Consider the following 18,410-nt stretch of genomic DNA (forward strand, 5'->3'; position numbering starts at 1 on the left):
GGTTGGGGGCCGTCGCCTATGAGGTGAGCGCTAAGCCTCGTGGCGCACCAATAACACGACGTTAGGCAAGCCATCGTCAGCTTAGCGCCTTTAGATGCGATTGGCTCACACCGTGTGTTATGTCCACTCTGCCTCATGTGGTGTCACATCCGCGCCCTCTTCTCTATCTGGTGCCTTTTTCGACAGCTACTGGCTAAGCATTTCGTCATTCAGAAACATGGAGGCGTTCGGATCCATGGCTGCGATTTCAGCCGCATTTTTGCTCTTATTTGTCAGCTCGAGACAAACGGTGCTGCAGCCGACCGAGCACACCGCGGAAGGTAACTGCTTCTTTGTCTTGGAGTAGCTTGTCTGCCTAGTGCAAAATCTTGAATCTGCTTTCAAACGATATTGCGCTTTGTCGCGTGTCTAAACCATCTCCACGGCCTTCGAACGAGGAATCCCGCAAGCCTTTGTCGGACGGCGACTGACTCGGACATAACTTTCGACAATGGCTGATCCTGTTTCGCTGGTCGCTGCCGGTGTGGGTATTGCCGACGTTGCATTTCGACTCGTCAAGTATCTCAAAGATGTCAAAGCAGCGGCAAAGACTATCGACGAAGACATCGAAGGCTTGATCAATGAGGTTGAAGGTCTACAAAAGGTGCATGGTCATCTCGAGAAGGAGTACCTCAAGAGTGTTACCAATGCTGAGACGGGAGACGATGAAAGAAGCCTTTGGACAAGCGTGGGACAAACTCTAAAGAACGGACAGAAGCTCACGGAAAAGCTTGAGGCTTCAGTCAAGTCTATATACGGCGATCACAGGCTGATGACTGGCAGGTTGGATAGCTGGGATAAGTCGCGCAGGAAGAAAAGCAAAGACGGCATGATCTCTGGACTCAGAGACCAGATCAACACATACCAGGGAGCCTTGCAGATGCTGATCGGCTTTATTTCCATGTAAGTTGATCGACCATTCGAAGCGCTACCACTAACGCATATGCAGGCAGTCAGTTCGTCAAAACCATGAGGATCAGACCACTCAGCTAGAGCAGTTGGTTGCCGGTCTCCAAGATCTGAAGAGTCGAATGGAACAAGCGCAGCACACATCGTTACCCCCGTACGAAACTGTAGCCCACACCGCAGCGTATCGCGAATTCAACATAGAGTCCGTCTCAGTTGTGAATCAGCTCGGTATTGCAATCAACAACATTGCGCACAACCCACCGTCCGATGTCCCGATTGCAAATGAACATTTCGATATTCCCAAGCCTGTCGATCCATTCTATACTGGTCGCGAAGACTATGCAGAACGCTTACGCAGTTGGTTCTTACCGAGTTCCTGTCAGAAGCAACGGGTGGCAACGACCGCAAAGGCAGAGCAAAAACGCTTCGTTGTATATGGCCTTGGAGGCGCAGGAAAGACGCAGTTCTGCTCCAAGTTTGCTCAAGACAATCGACAGTAGTAAGTTTCCCGTAGCGCCTAGTCTATGTAACACTGCTAACAGTGTACCTTTAGCTTCTGGGGTGTCTTTTGGGTAGACGGCAGTAGCGCGTCCCGGTTGAAACAGACTTTCTCCCAGAATGTGTCAAAGATTGGGAAAGTGGATCTCAACGAGAACGCCGCGCTTCATTGGTTATCAAACCTCAGTCTTCCTTGGCTTCTCATTATTGACAACGCTGACGACCCTGACCTTAAGCTTGCCAACTACTTTCCACGAGGGAATCGAGGTCACGTTCTCGTCACAACCCGTGATCCCGGCAAGAAGGCATACGGTACTGCTGGTGATAAATATTTCGAATTTCAGGGACTGAGTACGAGCGACGCAAGCAGCCTACTCCTGAAAGCAGCCGGTCAGTCGGAACCATGGGACACGGGCGTATCCAGCATTGCCTTATCCATTGCGAAAGCCCTTGGGTATCTTGCGCTGGCAATCACGCATGCAGGTAGGGCTATCCGCGAAGAGTATTGTAGGCTGAGCGAATACCTACACTACTACGAACGCCAATGGGAACGAACGAGGCAAAACAGACTTCCAGTGAAAGACAAAGATGCTGCCGATGAGCTGAGCGTCTTCTCAACATTCGAACTGAATCGAGAAGCTATCGAAAAGCGAGGAACTCAAGCATCTCGGGACGCCCTCCAACTGCTTGACACATTCGCGTTTCTCCACAACCAAGACATTCGATATGACTTACTGAAGCGATCTGTTGAGAACGCACAGGTCGAATACCTGAAGGAAATGCAAGACAAGGCCAATGAACGCCGGTCTAGAGATGCCAATCCCGCACGTGACTGGTCAACGTGGTGCAAAGACACTGTTTTCATAATTCTTGCCTATCTCTACCAGAACCGTAGTCCACCTGTCCTTCCAGGTGTAAGTCATCCCGGCATTTGCTCCTCTAAGACCATCGCTAATTCACCACAGATCATCCGAGATGGGCGACACACGAAGAATTTCGATGAAGATCGGCTGCGTCGAGCATTGAGGCATCTGATTCAATTCTCACTCATTATCAAAAGCCAAAACTCAGACAGCTATTCCATGCACCCTCTTGTACACAAATGGGCCCGCGAACGACCTGGTATGAGTGTTGCAGCGCAGGCAGCTTGGTCTGAAGCCGCCGCAACGTTACTGTCACATTGTGTTCTGATTCCACCGCTTGGTAATACAGAGGAAGAAGAAGACGTTCGAAAATATATCTTGCCTCATGTCGATCATGTACGCCAATGTCAGCAATCTATAGAGCAACGCATGAGAGACAAGCGCATGGCAAGGATGAAACCATTTCCAGTGTTTGATGGTGGCTTTGATAGAGACAAGGCTATCACATACGCCAAGTTCAGCCTGGTGTACATGCAAAATGGACGGTGGGAGGAGGCCAAGCGACTGCAAACTGCAGTCCGAGATTTCACGACCCAGATTCTGGGCCTGAAGCATCCTATTACTCGTCGCGTCACCCATCTCCTGGCCACAACCCTATTCAGCCTCGGGCAAAGTGAAGACTCAGCTAAACTTGAGAAAGAAGTATTGGACGCATGTGTACATTTCTTGGGTGCCAACCACCGGGAAACACTGGTGGCTAAGTTCACACTTGGAAAGTCGGTTTTCTTACAAGGCAAATTTAGCCAGGCCAAGCTTCTCCAAGAAGAGGCGGTTGAGGGCTTGACAAGGCTGATCGGTCTTGACAACGAAGACACCCTCGATGCGATTGACTGGCTTGGCCAGACTTTGCTCATGTTCTTTACCGATGAGCTTGTGAATCGGGCCCGCCAACTCTTCATCACAGCATCGGAAGGCATGGAAAGAGTGCATGGAGTTGATCACACACGGACTCTCGAAGCACGTGAGCATCTTTGTACTTCCGCCATCTGGACGGGAAACAAACAGCACTTAGATGAAGCGCATGCCATGATGATCAAGATTTTGGAAACCCGAAAGGAAAAACTCGGCAAGGAGCACGCATACACCTTACTCGCGATGGTGAATCTCGCTCGGGTGAAATGCAAGATGGGCATGATTCATGAGGCTGAAGCACTTATACAGCATGGCCTGCCTATCGCTGCACGTAACCTAGGCGAAGGCCACATAGCTTATCTCTGGGGTCGTTATCATCTTGGCCGGATTTGGGTGCTCCAAGAACGATGGGCCGAGGCCGAGGCATACCTGCTTGATGTCACAGAGCGCCAACGATATACATTGCAAGGAAGAGGCGAGTTTCATCCTGATAGAGTTGGTGGCTTGATAGAGCTAGCTACAGTCTACAACGCGCTTGGGAAGGTTGAAGAGTGCGAGAAGGTGACAGATGAAGCTTTGGTTGCGCTAGCGAAGATATCTACGACTGAACATCCGGAGGCAAAAAGGTTGAAAGAGAACAGAGATATGTGGAGGCAGCGAAGGAGAGAAGGCATGGAGAGTCCACCGCGTATCGAAGAACCATAAGCTATCGTGGTGACTACTCAAATTGGGCACATCTATCGGTCACTGACATTCTAGTCGACGCATGCTAAAACGACTATGCACCGTGACGAGCCATACCGTCTTGGTCCGACGGAATGGAAGAATACGACCAGGAGTTATGATAAGCAGCATTTTCCTTTCAGTAAATCACTGAAAAACTGTTCAGGTTTTTAGTAGACTTGCGATAATGGCTGTCTTGACAATATTGCATGGGGTTGACGGGAATTGCAGGTTGACGTGCTTTTTACGCGCGTGACATCTCACTCCCCTAACGCGACATACTCCTCTATAGCAGCCGCACTTCTCACAATACTACCATAATGACAGCTACACATGAAGTCATGACCCTTATCCCAGACATACACCACGCCCTACTATAAGCAGATGCCCGCTCCGGAATTAGGGCAAAGAAGGATGGGGAAACGCAAGTGACGACGCGTCACTCATTGTACCTGCCAATGCAAGAGATGGCTCATCACATTGTGCGAGCAATATCGTGACCATGTCACTAAATATGGCTGTAAGCTATCTCTGTCTTCTTCTGATGTGTTGTTACTTGCACTAACATTACGCCGTCCGTACTGATCAAGCTTTGTTTACCGTCCGTTGCTTTGTCGTGGTTGTAGCCCTCAGCGTCCGCAGTGCCAGCTCCATGGACCGATATTTTCAAGGCCGACAACCCTAAGGATATTTTCGACTCGCATCGCATATGCTAGCGCGCTTAGTGTGTATACACGTGGAGAGAGACACGGGGTCGATGCTCAGCTGGGAAAGCAAGACATGCTGGCAAGGTCAGCTGCTGGAACCTGATCCTGACTTCCGCTGTCGCACGGAGGTGCAAATCGCGGGTCGGGCCAGCACTACACTACAAATATCTCAAGCTCCTAGTTGTTCATCTAGTCACGTATGGACTTTCGTACCTGAACACATGAGCATCGCTTGAGAAAGGTGTATCAGGGCCGGGTGAGATGACTAGCAACTACAGGAGCAGCCACGCCAGTTTATAATTGTCTGACATCTAGGAAACAAACCACTTACCTCTTGCTCCCTACTTACAGCCAATCATCAACTAACTATCCTCCCCTAACCACGGTTGTTCTTAGCCCCTCAACGGGCCCTTCTTCCACATCTCTCCCATACCACTCAATCCCCCAATATTCTTCAACAGCGTCTCCAAATCCCACGCATCCCTCTCTTCTCCTATACCCAGGAATCCCAGATCGGCCAGCAGCCTATGCGTCTTCTTGCCGTATACCTCAGCCTTCTCCTTATCCCCCTTCTCTAACCACAGCATCGCCAACATGGCGTACTCATCAGTCAACATGGACCAAATCCCCTCTTCCTCGATCATGTCCACAGATTCCTCTGCCAGCGCAATCGCTTCGGCGAGTTTGTACTCCTGCGCTAGTTCCATGATCTTTTCCTCGGCTTGCGCGATCATGGTACGGCGGAGATCGGAGGATTGTCGTTCTTGGGTAGGTAGGCTGCATAGGTCGCATGTGCATTTGAAGCCCCAGCGCTTCAACAAAGATTGGCGTTTAGAAGAGGGGAGACCTAGCAGTAGATCTGCGTTGTGTCAGTATAGCTAGTTGGGAAAAAAGATGGCTATCTCACAGGACACGGTGATTTCCTCGCCAGGTTCGATGTCGTGATAGGCTTTTATGGCCATTGAGACGCCGGCGCGGGAGAAGAGAACAAAGGAATTTGGGTTGCAGGCATGGTTTATGCGCTGGTATGTTCAGTTTCGTAATGCTTTGTATACTTCACGTTATGACTTACTGAAATCAGTGGATACAGGGCCTTTGAGCTGACCTCAGCTACTGTACTTCCAAAAGCGTTCGTCTTCATGATATCCTCCTCCAAACTCCCTTCCGCATTCTCGTCTTCATCATCTCGGTTGGCGCCATCTCCGTCTCCGGCATGCGCGGCACTCATATCTCGAATCATACCTGGCATGAGCAACTGATCCACCGCCCTCTTCAGCAATTTCTTGTTTTCGACATCACTCAGAGCATTCTCTGCTTCCACGTCTACCACAACAGCTGCTTGATCAACCATGAATGTCTCGTACATCTTGATCTTCCGGGTAGCTACTACACCTTTCGCTTTCCCAGGTATGTCAACAATCTTCCATGGCTGGCCGCCGAGGTAGAGACGTTCAGCGTCTTCCTGCGTGAGGAAACTGTCGAGTGGGTTATCGTCGAAGTATCTTGTTGCCAGGTGCGCAGAATCCGGGGAGAAGATGAGGGAAAGGCCATGAGGACCTGTTGTGTTGGATGTAAAGACGCAGTATTTCTGATCTGGGGTGGCAAGATGGGAGCTGGTCATGCAATATGGCTTGTGTGACCAGGGCGTATGTTCTTGCTCTTCGCCCGGAGCGAGGACATGTTGTAGATCTGGTTGCAGGAGGTCGTCAATGTCGAGTACACCTAAAGTCGCATTTACGTTATGAACCGTGGCTAACCCTACGACAGCTGCTAAAAGTAGGGAGCGCATTCTCACTACGTCGAGTCGCCAGCATGAAGATGTCGAATTTTTTCTACTGCACGACTGGCATGCGACAGTATCAATATGAAAGCAATTCGATTTTCCATATGGTTCGCGGCCTTGCAACCCCAGACGCGATAGCATACGTCAGACAACTTTACCCGGAAATTTATCCCAGATGTCCCTTACGATCCCAAGAACTTGGGACTTTGCGCGATACATTACTAAAGTTTATTCGCGAATAGGAAGCAAAGTCGCGTCGACATCCCTAGTAAGGCGCATCTTGGACGCTTGTCGCCCAGGGTATTAGATGTTGTCATTAAAGATCGCCATTTCTCCCGCACACATATCTGTAACCAGGTTAGTGCTTTCCTGCGATTGAAAGTGTATACTGCGTTTTCGACAGAACAGCAAATCACATTCTTTTAGAGATTCTCTACCGACGATCAAGCTCTTCGAAGTCGCACCAGCTCTCCTCCATTTCCGTATGCGTATTCTGATCCTTGTACCCTATTGCTACCTGAAACAACACAAGCATCCATGATGAACCCTGCACCACGGGCGACATCGTTGCTAGAAAGGCCGGACGTTAGCTTGCAGGACTGTTACGGTTTACAACAGGGATGCTTACCAGGAGGAATCTCTGTTCCCGTCGGTTGTCAATGCGGCAGTATTAATCTGGCACTGCAGATAATCGTTGTGGCAGTTGGTTTTGCGGGCGACGGTGTTGATGCATGCAACAGCATCTGTGATCTGTTGCAGAGGGCGATGTTAGAGAAATTACTCGGCCAATATCGTGAGTGGCTGGTTCGTTTTACTCACAAGACAATCCGTGTTTGCCGATTCGTAGCAGGTCGCGCGCTTCTGGTACAAGCTACGGCTGAACTTGGCTAGTTGTATATTAGTACAGATCAGTGCCATGCATGGATCAAAAGGTGGGCGTACCGGATGGGGAAGAGTTAAACTGTCCACTCTTGAAGGCATCAATGACCTCCTCGGGTGTCATGTTATCACCATCGGGATTCTCGAGGATACCATCAACCCACTCGGAAAAGGATGTGACTGCCTTGGCAGCAGCTACAGCCTGGCCAAGGGCTAGGAAAGAGGCGACGTAAGGGAGGATTTGAACCATTGTGCTGATGAGATGCTGGTGATGAAGAAGGTGTAGATCTGTGTGAATATGGGCAGAGATATCGAGATGGCGAGCAACCATGGCTACCTACTTATACTGTTGACCTGATCAGAAGACGGCACGAACAGACGGCACGAACAGACGGACAAGCCTTTGCTTAGTCTGCGCTTTAGGTCGTATGATTCGTGACTTGCATGCGAAGCAATACATTGTGGACTGGTAGTGCAATACTAAGACCTAAAGGTGGTATTGCTTGTCCTTCTTGTATATCCGTTGTGGGTATTGTGGGCGCCTTTGGATGCCTAATGATTTCGAGGAGGCTACCTCGCCGAGGAGTCTGAACGTCGGCCCGAGCCGCAAGGCGTCCTTGGCCTGAGCGTGGCACTAGGAAGGAATTTCAAGGTACGTTCTTTCCAATGTAGTTTGAGCATCCTCTCACGATCTAGTCTCAAGGCATCTGAATACTCCGTGGCGCGTATTCTGCCGTCCCAAGGTGTCGAGATGTCCGACCCTCGTCCAACGTTGGCCGGACACTATCAGCACGCAGGATTATTCCCGCGGCACCGAGTAACCAACAAGGTTAGCCTAATTGACGATAGTTGATTGCAGAATAGGAAAATGCCCATACGCAGTCAATCGACCGTGCTCGCCCGCACATTGAATGGCTCCATTTCCCGGGTAATACCTCTCCCGTTCGCGTGCAGCGTAGGCACCAAGTCTTACCTCAGCGACACGACGTCGATTGCTGACATACATCGGGGTCAATGTATTCTAGTATAATTCTGATAGCCACTGAAAATCTGGGCCCTATTGAATCTAGCTGTAAAGATCATGCTGGTTGCTGACTTGGGTGATGAGGAGTGATATATCGTCCTCGTGCCTAACGCGGTTTGGAAAAGTTAAGTCTCTTACTTTAGCGGAAATAATCTTTACTCTTACGGACGTAGATTCTTTAGCACAAACCCTCCACTAATATGAGAAAGGCTCATGGGTCTGGAGGTTGGTACGCCAGGAGCATCGCACGCCATATAAGACTTGTTTCTGTTTGAGCGTTATGCGAAGAGTCCGAAACCAACGTTTGACGAGCTTTCACAAAGCATGCAAGGACATACCCCTGAAATATTACTTACAGCACGGCGAGAATGAGGTGCCTGTCGATGAAAGCTCCAGGGGTGTAGCAGTAGTGAGCGGCTGTGCCAAAGGCAAGAATACGCAGTTGCTCGAGGAGGCTGAAATCGTTGCTGGTTGTTGTAGCTTGGAGAAAGCGCATGTAAGCGCTCGTGTCGAGAGCTGCAAATAGCTGTGATTTGTATAGTGCGGGAGGTGCAAATGCTGGATCACTATGGAAACGAGTAGCACGACATGAATTAGAGGATGAAATGTGCTAGGAAGTCGTCTCGTATTAACGCTTGCCTCGGTATTTTGTCTTCCTGTCAGCACACGAAACCGCATGTATCAAGTCAAGCATACGAGGACCATAACCATACTTGGGAGATGCCATGTCCATTGAATTGATAGAATCGTGTCATCCCAAGCTAGCTCAACGCCAGCGCCGCCGCCATACAGGCTTATCAATCAACCTATGCACAATCAACACACATCACTTTTCACGCCATCAAAGCTTCGATCGCATACCAGTATACGCAATACACTCAATCTCGACCGGCACCCCCTTGGGCAGCTGCTTGACCGCGACACAGCTGCGCGCCGGCTTGTGCGAAAAGTACTGCTCGTACATGCCATTCATTTCCGCGAAATTCGCCATGTCGTCGAGGAACACGTTGACCTTGACGATGCGGTCCATGGCAACGCCGGCCTCGGTGAGGATGCCTTTGATGTTCTCGCAGCACATCTTGGTCTTGTCGGCGATGCTGCCTTCGATCAGGTTGCCCTGGGTGTCGGCGGGGATTTGGCCCGAGACGAAGACGTTGGGGCCGGCGACGATGGCTTGTGTCTGGGGTGTGCGGTTAGCACTGTGTGGGCTGAGGTGTAGCGTGTTTGTGTAGTTTCATTGGAGCTTCGTGGGGGACGAGGAGAGACGTACGTAGGGTCCGGCAGCTACAGCATCTGTTAGCAGAGCTTCACCATGACTAGATGTTCCAGAAAAAGCTTACGAGGACATGCGTTGGCGGTGTGAATCTTCTTAATGTCCGACATATTTCTGATAGACTCAATCGAGTATACTGGACGTTGTTGCCGTAGTATAGCTGCTGTGGTAGAAGTAACAGTAGGATGAAAAGTTCTCAAAACTCGCAATGCAGCAGTCGGTATCAGCAGCATGGGACCGTTTATCTACGTCAGGTAAACCAAGGCTATCGTCGGCGGAGGCGCAGACAGACGAGCGCGTCCGCCCTATTACAGTGGTACGAGGCGGGACCGGCATCGGAAGCTACCCCACTTTCCCTCTTTGGCGGCTGCTGTGTCAGCACGGTGCAGGGATGTGCTGCGGGATGGAGGGGTAGACTGCGGAAATTATAGGACGTGCGAAGTTTTGCGACGGAGAGCGGTGCGCGTTCTGACGGGCGTGGTTCCGGCGTGATGGGACTCGAACAAACAGTTTTTGTGCAGCCATGGTACGCATCATAGAGACAGTGGGAGAAATTTGAACGTATTCATCATAAATCCCCGCAGCGCTATCCCGTCCCAGCGCGCATACATTGTGACTGTACAAACCGCCAACGCCGCCCATATGCAATTCCCCATCTATATTGTGTTTTTTTGTGTACGGCATCGAGTCGAGATTGATCCCAGCATTAGAAAACTACTGCTCCATCTTCTCCTCCTGGCCCGAAAGCAATGTGTGTACAGGCGCATCGAGCTGATCGCGGCCCTTGAGGAAGTCTAATTCGAGAATGAAAAGGTATCCCATGATAGTTCCTCCCAGCTTCTTCACCAGAGAGCCAGCCGCAGCTGCAGAGCCACCTAGAATGCCGTTAGCAACACCATCCTACATCATCCGCGCCAGATAATGCGTTAAGAGGGAAAAAAAAGGGTCCTCACCAGTCGCAATGATATCATCAACAATCAGCACCTTCTGCCCGCTCTTCACAGCACCCTCCTGCATCTGGAAGAAATCGCTGCCATACTCCTTCTTGTACTCGGCCGTCTCACACGGACCAGGCAGCTTGCCCCTCTTCCTGACCGGCACAAAACTCGCACCGAGCCTCAGCGCCAGACTAGGTCCGAACAAGAAGCCGCGCGCATCGAGTCCGACAACGACATCAGGCTTGGCACCTGATGCGCCAAACTGCTGCTCGATCGACAGTTCAAGACCGCGCAGCAAGCCCTCGTGCAACTGCGGGTCGGCAAAGATGGGCAGAATGTCCTCGAACAGGATGCCTGGCTCGGGAAAGTCTTTGAACTGGCGCAGCGAGGCCTTCAGCGTGCTTTTAAGACGGGCGAGTTGGGCGGCGGCGGAGGGATGGGGGGTGGGCTGTCCTCCTTGGGCGGCGCCATGGTGGTCGAGAGTTGGGTCGGGGTTTTGCGGGGGTGGGTGCGCGGCGGTTGCGTCGCCCTTGAGTGGGGGGTCGGCGGGTGTCGTCGTGTTGATGGGGTGCGTGCTGTGGGCGGGCGTGTCGTGGGGAGCGGCGGACATGTTGGAGGGAGGGGGAGGGGGCACGGCGGAGAGATATAAGACGGAGCGGACTGCGCGGTAAGACAATGGGAATGGGTGACGCGATAGATAGGGCTAGGTAGGTTGCCGGGTTGGGCTATGGCTGGCTATGGCTGGCTGCACTGTAATGCTGTCAGATTCGGGAGGGGTGGTCTTTGCTCGCTGCTCGACCTTGCCCGGGGACGCAGGACGACGAAAAAAAAAATCGAGTTAGGCCCGTCTGGAAAACGGTCCGTAGTAGGCGCAAAAACACAGCTCCTCTAGTCCCCACCTCGCCCCAAACTCTGATAGGCGAAAGTACAAAGCGCGGCCAGGGAAATCGTGGCGCCCCGCCCTTGTTCAGCCGCGAGACCAAAGACACGTTCTCGCATGGTTGCCTATACACACCACACTTCTCAATGCGGCAGCTCCGTAACCCGCGACAGCACCACAACCATCCATCCATCCTATCGCACTCGTCGCACGACCCTGTGTCTTGCCTCACATCCCTGACCCACAACTATCCCCGGCGCCAAACGTGTGCTAGAAAGTCCCTTATCGGAACCAAGGCATGCCGAAATCGAAGGTGCATTCTCACATGTCGACGTCACGGAAGGGGAGCAGATTTTGTTGGGAAAGCGCGGTATGACTCTTACCCAGCTTGCTGTCTCGTCACGTTGCGACGCCATGGATCCCATGTGTCTGGTTGTCTATAGTAGTGTTGAATATGGCTTCGTTCCTAGCTTTGGACGGGCGATTCGCGCAATCTATTACACAAACACGACATGTCAACACCGCCATGGCCATGACTTGCTCGCTGCCTCACTTGCAACAAACGCCAGAGCCAGCGCCGTCGGACAGTAGGCGTAGCGCATTACCCCACGGATGTAGCAACCGAAAGGCAACTAAGGCGTTGTTGGCAGCGGTGAGACGTTCTAGAAGGTCGAGCGGGATGCAGGGCTTGTTTGCATCACGCTGGTCGACGACCATACAATCACCATCCCCTACCCTCGCATGATAACAAGACATGTGCGCATCAGGTTCCAGCGTCGCCTGAGCGGTCGTCGATGATGAAACATCTTATAGGGAGGGATAGGTATGCGTGATGCTTCTAGACTTTATCAAACGCCTGAGCAAGTTGGCAAAATATCCCAGGTAAGCACATACTTTACGCGTCCTCGCAGCCAACAAGCCATGCATCCCCACAATAAGCCGCGGCGTGCATGCGTACCAGCTAATAGGGTGTTGCGTAGCGCCTTGTCTTCAGCTGTCATTCCACTAACCCCCGTCGGCCGGATGCATGACGCGATCGTGAGGCTCTCTGGTTGAGAACCACGGCCAATACCAGCGTTTCGTGATGCCAATCCCTTAGTCATAACAGAGGGACATCCGAGGCAGCAGACGCCTGTCTTTCCGATGAAGCATGATACAACAACATCCCAGGTAGATTCCATGTCGCTCTAGGAACTTGAGAAAAGGTGGGTATATATTGTTTGATATGCCGCTGCAACCGCGGAGCCTCCCGGTGACGATCTAGACTAAAATGACCTCCATACATGGCCTGTCCTCTCTCCACTACATGTGTGAGTGAACCAATAAAGCAAGACTTTTGCTCAACCCCAGACATCCATGTTGTTGACAATGCACTCCTCGTCCCCGTCCGTCCTCTTCTTCAGACGGCCCACCACATAGACCTTCTCGCCATACTCCTGTAGTCGGTCCATGGTTGTCCTGACGTTCTCCTGGCTGACAACGAGCACCATACCAAGACCCGTGTTGAAGGTTCTCGCAAGTTCCGTATTCTCCAAGCGTCCCGCGCTCTTGAGCCATTTGAACACGTCCAAAAGCGGCCAGCTCTTTGCGTCGAGCTCGGCAGCCAGTGTCTTGGGCAACATGCGAGGAATGTTCTCCGTCAAGCCGCCACCCGTGATGTGGGCCATACCCTTGATGAGGCCCCGCTTGGTTGCAGCCAGTAGTGGTTTGACGTAGATCTTGGTGGGCGTCAGGAGCGCAGTCCCGAGGTTCTCGCCTGAGCTCCACGGGCATGCGTCCGAGTATGAGATGCCTTGTGTCTCGACGATTCTTCGGACGAGAGAGAAGCCGTTGGAGTGGACTCCACTGGAGGCCATGCCGATGAGCACGTCGCCCTCGGCCATGGATGCTGTGTCTGGGAGGATGGTCGCGCCTTGCTTGATGGCACCGATGGCTGCACCACCAGCGTCGTACTCGCCTGACTGGTAGATACCGGGCATCTCTGCCGTCTCTCCGCCAACAAGCGCACATGCAGATTGCCGGCAGCCGTTCGCGACACCCTCGACGAACTTGGCAGCACCTTCTACATCGAGCTTGCTGCAAGCATAGTAGTCGAGGAACATCAGAGGCTCGGCACCCTGGACGACGAGGTCATTGACGTTCATGGCGACAAGGTCGATACCAACAGTGTCGTGCTTGCCCATCTCAAAAGCAATCTTGACCTTAGTGCCGATACCGTCAATGGCGCCCACGAGTATGGGTGCCTCGGTGTAGCCGGCTGCTTGCAGGTCGAGCAAGCCGCCAAATCCGCCAATCTTGCCATCGGCTCCCGGCCGTTTTGTGCTGGCAGTCAGTGCCTTGATCTGCTTGACGAGCTGGTTGCCCGCGTCGATGCTGACGCCGGACGATGCGTACGTCAGCGCCTCGCCCGCCGGCTGTGTGGTGCTTGAAGGGCGTGTCACGGTGGTGCCTTCCTGGGCCGGCTCAAGGAGCTTCCAGTCACATGTTATGCCCTCCTTCTTGAACTCTTGCAGCAGATGCTCTGCAATCTGATCAAAGTTTTCGGTCGCGAGGGCGAGTATGGTGGGGCCAGCTCCTGAGAGACAGATGCCCAGAAGGCCGGGGTGGGATTGTGGGGTAACGGATTGGAGGATCTCGGTAAGCCCGGGGATGAGGCCGCGACGGTAGGGTTGGTGGAGCTTGTCTTGCATGGCTGTGTAGATCATGTCGGGGTCTGGCGTGGCTTGACCGAGGGCAGTGGTCAAGACAGCCAGGCGCTGCATGTTGAAGATGGCATCTTTGCGCGAGTACGACTCTGGCAACACTGCGCGCGCCTTGGCCGTGGACACTTCGAACTGTGGTATTATGCATATGCACTTGATGGCGGGCGACCAGTCAAACTTGGTGTAGTGTCCAATGTTGAGCGGAGGCTCGGGTGGGCGCAGGCCTGTGTCTACACCACCTGCGGGCTGTGGCAGAACTTCACTGAGGGGAATCTCGAGGCGCTCGGTGTCTTCGGGCGAGAGTTCGTTGAGGTAGGTGCCGACGAATCCTCCGTACAGAGCCGCTGCGACGTTGTCTGGGTGGCGCTCTTCCATCAGGCAGTAGTCGAGCATGCGCGCCCGCGACAGCTGGAGGTTTCCGACCTCGTTCGCCAGGTACACACCTCCTACAATAGCCGCAGCTGAGGAGCCCAGTCCCCGCCCAAGCGGAATCGGGTTCTTGACGTGGACGTGTGTCTCGGACGGGAAGTCGCGAATGCCGTGGCATCGAAGCACGTATACGGCCGTTCGTGTGATGAGGTTGTCCTGCGCAACGAGCGGGACATCTTCTGCGCCTACGCCTTCATATGTTATCTTGCAGTTGAGCGAGTGTTCTGACTTCTCCTTCTTGGTGACGGTGACGTCTAGTTCAAGGTAGAGGTTCAGCGCCAGGCCAATGACGTCGAAGCCGGGGCCAATGTTGGCAGACGAGCAGGGTATCTTGATGTGAGTAGTCATGCTGGGCTATAGAGCGCCTGAGGCTTGACGTGATGCCGTCTTTGTGTCGACGCGCAGAAAAATGCCCAGTCAGCGCATGCCTGACGAAAAAGATAGCGTGGGGCTCAAAGTCCGGCTCCGATCGCGGGGTAGCAGAATGCACCGCCACACCCAGCCATGCCTCACCAGCCTCACCAGTCGGATCCGCCTCGCGACGCGTCCAACAACGCGACGGCTCCATCATCACTACTCCCGTTCCATTCTCGTCCCATCTCAACAATTCACATGGCTCCCCACTCGCACCTCGACCACGCAATAATGTGTTTAGATGACTAAGTCGAGCTTACCTCGACTTCTCTCGGTGTGGAGACTTTCAGCCATCACTACCAAAAGATGAGGCCTGTCCGTTTCTCTTGCCATTGAGTGTGTCGAGGACGAAACGTTGCGAACAGTTCATATACATGGTAAAAATGGTAGATCTTGGTTTTGATGAAATTCGCTTGCGCGCCCTTGTGGCGTCTATGCAATGCAGCGACGCCACTGCTGACGCCTGTGTGACCTGACGACATCGACAACGCACAACGCTCTTCAGTACGCGTATCAAGTGAGAAGACATATCTAGAGGCCGCTCATAGCAGATCAAGTGAGGTTCTCAGCCCTTGACAAAATTACCGCTACCAGATCTGCAGCAGGCAGACATTCAACTATTTCTCCAGGCAACAGGCAAGGCTGACTGGTCTCTTGGCTCGCAACGTATAGCCTTACGAGGTACTTATATCGCTCAAAGCCTCATTTCTCTCACCCCCGTCTTGTACGGACAGCCCTCAGCTGAATAACCGACGTAATTCGGTTTTTCTTCATCATCGTCACCATCATCAAGACTTGGATTGTTCCCACCAATCGCCACACCGAAGCCTCAGCCCGCATACGTAGAGCTCAGCTTCTCTCACTCCACACTCTCACCTGACGGGCTCTCCATCCACTGGCCTCCGTATTCAGCACTTGTACCGACCAAATCGATAGGACGGCACCATATACATCAAAATTATCCGATTGCGCTTGTCAAGAACCGACTTTACGATGTGCGACTCACCCATCGAAGAGGGGGGAAACTCGGTGCATATGGACTACCTGCGCCAGCTCATGGCATTGCAGGCACGCGACAGGCTCAACCACAAGGCTCAGTTGCCACCTGGCTCATCCTCATCAGAAGACGATGAGCCCGCCGCCAAGAGCAAGTCAAAGGCCAAGATGAATGGCGTTAAGCATGTACTTGTCAACGGCAAAAGCCAGAAGCAGACTGCGAATGGTGTTGCCGACGACAAAGATGCTGAAGAGAAGGACGAGGAGCCCTGCAATCCGGGAATGAAGAACGGCCTGAAGCATCTCTACTCTGGCAAGGAAGACAAAAAAGGCCGCTTCCAGTGGCAGGAGGAAATCCCAGAGGATATTGGCGATCCTGTCGAGAACGATGAGACTGCGAAGTGGGCACTGCTTGCGCGAAATGTCAAAGTCTACAACGATCCCCGTCGAGTTTTGTCCATTCACTCGATCGTAGTCCAGAGCCCTCTACTCAAGAAGCTACTTGCTGTTGTACTCAAGAACTACCCGGGTGTCACAGTAGGTCTTAACCGCTTGGAGTTTGACGGCAAGTTCGAGCCGCTCATCCATCGATGGGCTGAGCTGCAGGACGCTATTACGAAGCTTGGCGACGAGACGGAAGACAAGCGTACAACCAAGGCACATGCCAAGTTACTCCAAGAAATCCTCACCAAAGAGTTCAAAAGCTTGATCGACACTTCTCAAGATATGAAGAGCAAGAAAGTCATGACCTACGAGCACTTGTGGACTTTATTCCAGCCTGGCGCGACAGTTTTTGCTCGGCAAGACGGCCAAGAAACTGCCATGACACTTGTCGAGACGAAATACGGAGTAGACTGCAACGGTGCGCCATGCTTCTGGTTGACCTGCAAATACGTCGATTGGGATGGAGCCAAGTTTGGTTCCAACAAGATCAATCTCGCCATTCCCGCCTACACCGGTACACGTTCCATCACCAGTTTGCGCGTCTACCCCATCGAGTTCCATCCAGAGGGCGAAGCCATCCGCACTCGTCTCATCGAACGTGGTGCTAAGGCTGAAGCCCTTGCTGGTGCAAACTATCGGGCATACCATGGCGTCGCGTGGAGGCATGGCGCCTCTGGAAACAAGGAGAAGTACAATGTCAAGGCTCGCATCGTCATCGACACATACGGCTGGAACCGCTTTGATCCCTCCCACGCGATCTATGTCACGCCGCTGAATCAGAAAGAACCTGGCCCGCCACCAGCTCCAGGCCAGTACGACGAGGGCCAAGAGGAAGAGTGCCAGGAGTTTGAAGACCAGGATGACAGTGGTATGCCACTCGATGGCGCGTTTGCGGATGAAGACGACACAGTCAAACTTCCGCCATTAACCACTGAGCAAAAGCTCATCTGTTCGCCTCTACTCCGTGGATACAGCTTGAAGAATAAGCTTTGGCTAAACTTCTTCGTCAACTGTGTCAAGGACATTGAGTGGCAAACCGACGCCTTCGACCGTCTAGTGCTCCCCAAGAACCAAAAAGAGCTGATCCTAGGCTTCACCGAATCCCAACGCAAATTCCGCGACACATTCGACGACGTGATCGAAGGCAAGGGTAAAGGCATGATCATCCTCCTCTGCGGCCCCCCAGGCGTCGGCAAAACCCTGACCTCTGAATCCGTGGCCGAAGAGATGAAAGTCCCCCTCTACACTATGAGCGCCGGCGACCTCGGTTTCGACCCTCGCAGAGTGGAATCCAAGCTCCAAGCCATTCTCGAAATGTGCAGCCGCTGGAACGCCGTGCTCCTCCTCGACGAAGCCGACGTCTTCCTCGAGCAACGCTCTTTGCACGAGCTCGAGCGCAACAAACTCGTCTCCATCTTCCTGCGCGTCCTGGAATACTACGAAGGCACCATGTTCCTCACAACTAACCGGGTGCAAACGTTCGATCCAGCATTCCAATCGCGCATCCACATCTCGCTCGACTACCCCGGTCTCACCATCGACTCGCGCAAGACGATATGGAAGAACTTTTTGGATTCGAGTGCCCAGGAACATACTATTGATAAGGCGCAGCTTATGGAGTTGGCGAGGCTGGATTTGAATGGACGCCAGATTAAGAATATTCTCAAGATTGCTAGGTTGTTGGCGAGCAGGAAGGAGGAGAAGTTGAGTCGCGAGCATATCACGGTTACGATGGATGTTACGCAGCATCTGCATAACGAGACGCAGGCTAGTGAGCGGACAAAGGGGACGCTGTATGGCTAGACTGCGTACAGGTAGAGCGACGAGGCTATGTTCAAGGATTTGTGGAGTTCATGGGAGCGTTTGACAAACTTCTTGGATGCGCTTTAGCAGTCTTTCTGGGACTATTTGGTCATTGGCGTTAGGAGACTTGGCGTCTTACATACGTAGGGGATGATAGTGTTCATAGAAGTGCTTGAATGAGTATTCATACTCTG

The 18,410-nt window shown here is 52.6% G+C and overlaps 6 protein-coding genes across 6 annotated transcripts; 2 read left to right on the top strand and 4 right to left on the bottom strand.

Moving 5' to 3' along the window:
- Positions 1-490: 490 nt before the first annotated feature.
- ACET3X_002275 (uncharacterized protein) lies at positions 491-3,926 on the top strand (the record flags this gene model as incomplete). The annotated part of the gene is made up of 4 exons (XM_069448999.1): positions 491-942; positions 989-1,447; positions 1,502-2,360; positions 2,412-3,926. 4 exons carry the CDS (start codon positions 491-493, stop codon positions 3,924-3,926), a joined length of 3,285 nt encoding a protein of 1,094 aa, XP_069308822.1.
- A 1,117-nt stretch (positions 3,927-5,043) lies between these two features.
- Positions 5,044-7,563, bottom strand: ACET3X_002276 (uncharacterized protein; the record flags this gene model as incomplete). Its single annotated transcript, XM_069449001.1, has 7 exons — positions 5,044-5,510; positions 5,559-5,673; positions 5,724-6,373; positions 6,952-7,004; positions 7,063-7,184; positions 7,254-7,321; positions 7,377-7,563. The coding sequence occupies 7 exons, from the start codon at positions 7,561-7,563 to the stop codon at positions 5,044-5,046; spliced, it is 1,662 nt and encodes a 553-aa protein (XP_069308823.1).
- A 1,575-nt stretch (positions 7,564-9,138) lies between these two features.
- On the bottom strand, positions 9,139-9,720 carry ACET3X_002277 (uncharacterized protein; the record flags this gene model as incomplete). The annotated part of the gene is made up of 4 exons (XM_069449002.1): positions 9,139-9,143; positions 9,199-9,517; positions 9,608-9,621; positions 9,678-9,720. 4 exons carry the CDS (start codon positions 9,718-9,720, stop codon positions 9,139-9,141), a joined length of 381 nt encoding a protein of 126 aa, XP_069308824.1.
- A 466-nt stretch (positions 9,721-10,186) lies between these two features.
- Positions 10,187-11,391, bottom strand: ACET3X_002278 (uncharacterized protein). The gene is made up of 2 exons (XM_069449003.1): positions 10,564-11,391; positions 10,187-10,485 (listed from the first exon to the last, which is right to left on the bottom strand). The coding sequence occupies exons 1-2, from the start codon at positions 11,156-11,158 to the stop codon at positions 10,325-10,327; spliced, it is 756 nt and encodes a 251-aa protein (XP_069308825.1). The 5' UTR covers positions 11,159-11,391; the 3' UTR covers positions 10,187-10,324.
- A 1,377-nt stretch (positions 11,392-12,768) lies between these two features.
- ACET3X_002279 (uncharacterized protein) lies at positions 12,769-14,907 on the bottom strand (the record flags this gene model as incomplete). Its single annotated transcript, XM_069449004.1, has 1 exon — positions 12,769-14,907. The coding sequence occupies one exon, from the start codon at positions 14,905-14,907 to the stop codon at positions 12,769-12,771; it is 2,139 nt and encodes a 712-aa protein (XP_069308826.1).
- A 1,059-nt stretch (positions 14,908-15,966) lies between these two features.
- Positions 15,967-18,216, top strand: ACET3X_002280 (uncharacterized protein; the record flags this gene model as incomplete). The annotated part of the gene is made up of 1 exon (XM_069449005.1): positions 15,967-18,216. One exon carries the CDS (start codon positions 15,967-15,969, stop codon positions 18,214-18,216), a length of 2,250 nt encoding a protein of 749 aa, XP_069308827.1.
- Between the last annotated feature and the right edge of the window lie 194 nt (positions 18,217-18,410).

Source organism: Alternaria dauci, chromosome 2 (genome assembly GCF_042100115.1).
Source record: "Alternaria dauci strain A2016 chromosome 2, whole genome shotgun sequence".
Lineage (NCBI taxonomy): Eukaryota > Fungi > Ascomycota > Dothideomycetes > Pleosporales > Pleosporaceae > Alternaria > Alternaria dauci.

Excerpts from the sequence above, each read along its gene's own strand:
- ACET3X_002278 (XM_069449003.1), bottom strand. The coding sequence starts at position 11,158 with ATGTCCGCCGCTCCCCACGACACGCCCGCCCACAGCACGCACCCCATC. Across the intron at positions 10,486-10,563 it reads TGATGATATCATTGCGACTG|GTGGCTCTGCAGCTGCGGCT; the intron begins GTGAGGACCCTT and ends ACGGCATTCTAG.